We start from the raw sequence: 5,027 nt of genomic DNA, 5'->3' as shown, positions 1-5,027 counted from the left end.
CAAACGAATGAAGTTCTGGTACACATATTTATTGAGAGTCTGGATGCCCAACATAAGTCATCACTAGACACTGCTGCAGGAGGGCAGGCTCTTGATCTAAGCTATGAAGAACTATTCACATTATTGAACAGGTTTACTTAGAGCACTCCAGACTGGCAGGATGATGCAACTAGCAGTTTAGTTAGGAAAGCACCGGGCTTCTTTGAAGTAGATAATTTTACAACATTATCACCACAGATTGATGCCATGCGCACCGAAATCAGGAAGTTAGCTGCGTCGCAAGCACCACCACAGGCGCATGCAGTGCAGCAAGCTATAGCCTTTTGTGATGTCTGCAGAGAGGGTCACAACAGTGATGAATGCCCTTCAAATCCCGCATCCATATACTTTGTGGGTAATGCAGGCAAGGGGTAAGGAAACAACAATCAATACGGAAATTCCTACAACCCAAATTGGAGGAACCACCCGAATTTTAGGTGGAGTGACAACTTAGGTAATCAGAAGAAGAACTATCAGTCAGCACCTGCTCCTCAAGCTCCCACAAACAGTATGGAAGAGATAATGAAAAAGATGATGGGTGACATGCAGAAGATGATGATAGACTAGCAGAAGTTGATAGCAGATAATCAGAATCGCGATTTGGTTATGCGAAATTTAGAGAGGCAGATGGGACAGATAGCTGGTGCACAAAATACTAGACCACCTGGAGGACTTCCAAGTAACACAAATGTGAATCCCAAGCCTTGCAATGTTGTAACCCTGCGAAATGGGCGAGAACTAGAGGAAGTGACTTCAAAGAAAACTGGTCGAGTAGAAGCTGAAAAAGAGAAGATTGCCACATAAACAAGTGAAAAAAAGAAGGCAGTCGAGGCACCAGTGGCAAATCAGCCACAGGCCGTGGTTGCAAAGCCACCGCCTCCATTCCCTCAACGTCTGGCAAGACAGAAAGAAGAGGCTACTTATTTGAAGTTTCTTGATTTGCTTAAGCAGGTACATGTGAACGTCCCCTTGGTCGATATGCTGCAGGGTATTCCAAAGTATGCTAAGTACATCAAAGATATTGTTGCAAACAAGAGCCGTTTCACAAAGTATGCCACGGTTGCACTTACTGAGGAGTGCACTTCTCGTATTCAGAACAAGTTGCCCACAAAATTGAAGGATCCCGGAAGTTTCACTATTCAGATTTCTATTGGGACACAGGTTGTTTCTCGAGCACTTTGTGACCTAGGTGCAAGTATAAATCTGATGCCTTCGTCTATCTTCCGGAAGCTAGGTTTGGGAGTGCCCAGACCAACTACTATTGTTCTTCAGCTGGCAGACAGATCGTTCGCAAGACCCGAAGGCATTATTGAAGATGTATTGGTACAAGTAGGGTCGTTGATAATTCCTGCTGACTTTCTGATATTGGATTTCGAGCCAGACCCGGAAGTCCCATTTATTTTGGGGCGTCCGTTCTTGGCCACAGGGAGAGCACCTATTGATGTAGCTGCTGGGCAGCTTACCATGCGAGTACATGATAAAGTAGAGGTCTTCAATGTATACCAAGCTCTGAAGATGCCTGCAATCTATGAGGAGTTGTCAGCCATTACTGTTCTGAATGATGATACACGAAGGCCACTCATCACTTCTCATGATCCATTGGAGAGAGCCTTGGTGGGGGATGATATTTTTGGTGACACGGCGGTGTTTGAGATGGTGCAGATTCTGGATATGGTGAGTATTTATATTCGGGCAGGCGAGTTTGAGCACTAGACAGGACAATAGGAGTAACTCCGAAGTTATCAATTGAAGAGCCTCCGAAGTTGGAATTGAAGCCCCTGCCCGTCCATCTTAAATATGCATTCTTATGTGAGGGGGATACCTTGCCAGTGATATTGGCAGCAGAGTTGACCACCGAAGAGGTTAATATTTGTCTCAAAGTATTGAAGTCCCACAAAAGAGCATTGGGGTGGCAGATATCTGATATTCAGGGAATTAGCCTCGCGCTATGCATGCACAAGATACTCATGGAGGATGATCATAAGCCTAGCGCACAGCATCAACGGAGACTAAACCCTGTGATGAAGAGGGTTGTCAAGAAAGAGGTAATCAAGTGGTTAGATTCAGGCATTATTTTTCCCATTTCGGACAGTAAGTGAGTGAGCCCGATGCAATGCGTCCCGAAGAAAGGAGGGATGACAGTTGTCACAAATGACAAAAATGAGCCCATTTCTACTAGAACAATCACTGGATGGAGAATCTGCATGGATTATCGCAAGCTGAACGAGGCAACCAGAAAAGATCACTATCCTATTCCCTTCATAGATCAAATGCTAGATAGTTTAGCCGGGCAAGAGTTTTATTATTTTCTGGATGGTTACGCTGGATACAATCAGATAGCTATTGCTCCGGAGGATCAGGAGAAGACCACATTTACATGCCCATATGGCACATATGCTTTCAAACGCATGCCATTTGGGTTGTGTAATGCACCCGCGACTTTCCAAAGGAGCATGATGGCTATTTTTTCAGAGATGGTTGAGGACTTCGTAGAAGTGTTCATGGATGATTTTTCGGTATTCGGGAACTCTTTTGAGGTTTGCTTGCAGAATCTAGACCGAGTGCTGGCAAGATGTGAAGAAACTAACCTGGTCTTAAATTGGGAAAAATGTCACTTTATGGTCCGAGAAGGCATAGTCCTTGGGCACAAGGTTTCAAAGAGAGGGCTGGAGGTTGATCGTGCAAAAGTGGAGGTCATAGAGAAGCCGCCACCCTCCATATCAGTCAAGGGCGTGCGCAGTTTCCTCGGGTATGTAGGATTCTACAGGCGCTTCATAAAGGATTTTTCAAAGATCTCAAGTCCGATGTGCAGATTACTTGAAAAGGATGTGAAATTCCTATTTGATGATGCATGTACTAAAGCCTTTGAAGGTCTAAAGAAGAGATTGGTAACTGCACCAATAATCATTTCACCTGACTGGAACTTGTCATTCGAGTTAATGTGTGATGCAAGTGACAACGCTGTGGAGGCTGTGCTGGGACAGCGATGAGAGAGTTTTTCATTTTATCTACTATGCTAGCAATATGTTAGACGCTGCCCAATTGAATTACACTGTGACAGAGAAGGAGCTGCTAGCTGTGGTTTATGTGTTCGATAAGTTTCAGTCTTATCTTGTTGGAACACATGTTATTGTTTACACAGACCATGCAGCTATTCGCCACTTGTTCAGCAAGAAGGATGCTAAACCCAGGTTGATTCAGTGGATTCTTCTGTTGCAAGAATTTGATATTGAGATTAAAGATCGGAAGGGAGTAGAGAACCAAGTTGCAGACCACCTGTCTAGATTGGACAACCATAACCATTTTGTGGAGGATGTTCAAATTCGAGAGTCTTTCCCTGACGAGCAGCTATTTGCAATTCCTGCTGCTGAAATCCCATGGTATGCTGATATTGTGAACTTGATCGTAAGTGGGGTGTACCCACCTGAAGCCACTTCACAGCAGAGAAAGAAGTTATATCATAACTCACGATTTTACATATGGGATGAGCCGTATTTGTTTAAGTAAGGAACTGATCAGCTAGTGAGGAGATGCATTCCACAGACTGAGGTGGGTCAAGTGTTGGAGAGTTGTCATTCTTCCCTATACAAGGGACACTTTCAAGGTGATCGTACTGCGGCTAAGGTATTACAATCTGGCTTCTATTGTCCCACCCTCTTCAAAGATGCCCATGCAGTTGCTAGAAGTTGTGATCGATGTCAACGAACGGGAAACATCTCTAAGAGGCACGAGATGCCTCTGACGAACATATTAGAGGTGGAGAAATTTGATGTTTGGGGCATCGACTTTATGGGGCCCTTCCCACCATCCTTCGGTAACAGGTACATTCTGCTTGCTGTCAATTATGTTTCAAAATGGGTAAAGGCAGTCCCTCTTCCAACCAATAATGCGAAGGTGGTGGTGAATTTTGTGCGAAAGAATATATTCGCGAGGTTTGGAACTCCACGAGCTATGATCAGCGATGGGGGTGCCCACTTCTGCAACAGCCTGCTGAAGAACCTTCTGGCGAAATATGGGGTGAAGCATAAGGTGTCTACATCTTACCACCCACAGACCTACGGACAGGTAGAGGTCTCAAATAGAGAGGTAAAGCAAATCTTAGAGAAAACTGTGAACGCTCAGAGGAAGGATTAGGCAATGAAGATGGATGACGTTTTATGGGCGTATCGCACAGCATATAAAACCCTCATCGGAGCTTCTCCTTACAGGTTAGTCTGTGGAAAGGCATGTCATTTTCCGGTTGAGCTAGAGCACAAAGCATATTGGGCAATAAAAAAGCTCAATCTTGATATGAGCTTGGCCGGAGAGAAGAGGTTGTTGCAGCTGCACGAGCTTGATGAATTCAGATTGGGGGTGTATAAGAATGAAAAGTTGTACAAGGAGAAAACAAAGCGATGGCATGACAAGCATATACAACATCGTGAATTCTCCCCAGGGCAGCAGGTACTACTCTTCAACTCTAGGCTGCGGTTGTTTCCGGGAAAGCTTAAGTCACGATGGTCTGGCCCGTTTGTGGTGTCGAAAATTACACCCCATGGGGCCGTCGAAATACAAACTACGGATAGGGTGCGCAAGTTCTTGGTCAATGGACAGCGCCTCAAGCGATATTGGGGCGGAAATTTTGACAAGGAAAAGGAGCAAGTGCTCCTCGATGACGAGTAGAGAAGGATATGCATCGTGCCGCGACGTTAACTCAAGCGCTTCTCGGGAGGCAACCCGAGTTTGTAATGTAACAATTCAATTCAAAAAAAAAGTGTCGTGCCACGACCTTAACTAAGGCGCTGGTTGGGAGGCAACCCAACTTTTGTAGCATATATGTCATGTGTGTGGTCATGTTGCAGGACCAAATAATGAGTAGGAACAATAAACGCTTCAAGAAGTTAATGAAACAGCTCCAGGTTTGTGTGTGCTATTCCCATGCGTCGCATAGCAATAGCACAAGGGGTAAGCAGGCCAAAATTTTGGCTAAGTACAAAGTTCAGAAAGGG

The 5,027-nt window shown here is 44.9% G+C and overlaps 1 protein-coding gene across 1 annotated transcript; it reads left to right on the top strand.

Annotated features, from left to right (window-relative positions):
* Positions 1-4,176: 4,176 nt before the first annotated feature.
* On the top strand, positions 4,177-4,701 carry LOC132619897 (uncharacterized). Its single transcript, XM_060334655.1, has one exon. It carries the CDS (start codon positions 4,177-4,179, stop codon positions 4,699-4,701), a length of 525 nt encoding a protein of 174 aa, XP_060190638.1.
* The last annotated feature ends 326 nt before the right edge of the window (positions 4,702-5,027 follow it).

Source organism: Lycium barbarum, chromosome 11 (assembly GCF_019175385.1).
Source record: "Lycium barbarum isolate Lr01 chromosome 11, ASM1917538v2, whole genome shotgun sequence".
Classification (NCBI taxonomy): domain Eukaryota; kingdom Viridiplantae; phylum Streptophyta; class Magnoliopsida; order Solanales; family Solanaceae; genus Lycium; species Lycium barbarum.
Note: the sequence above shows the minus strand (reverse complement) of the source record. Positions and strands in the feature narration are given on the sequence as shown.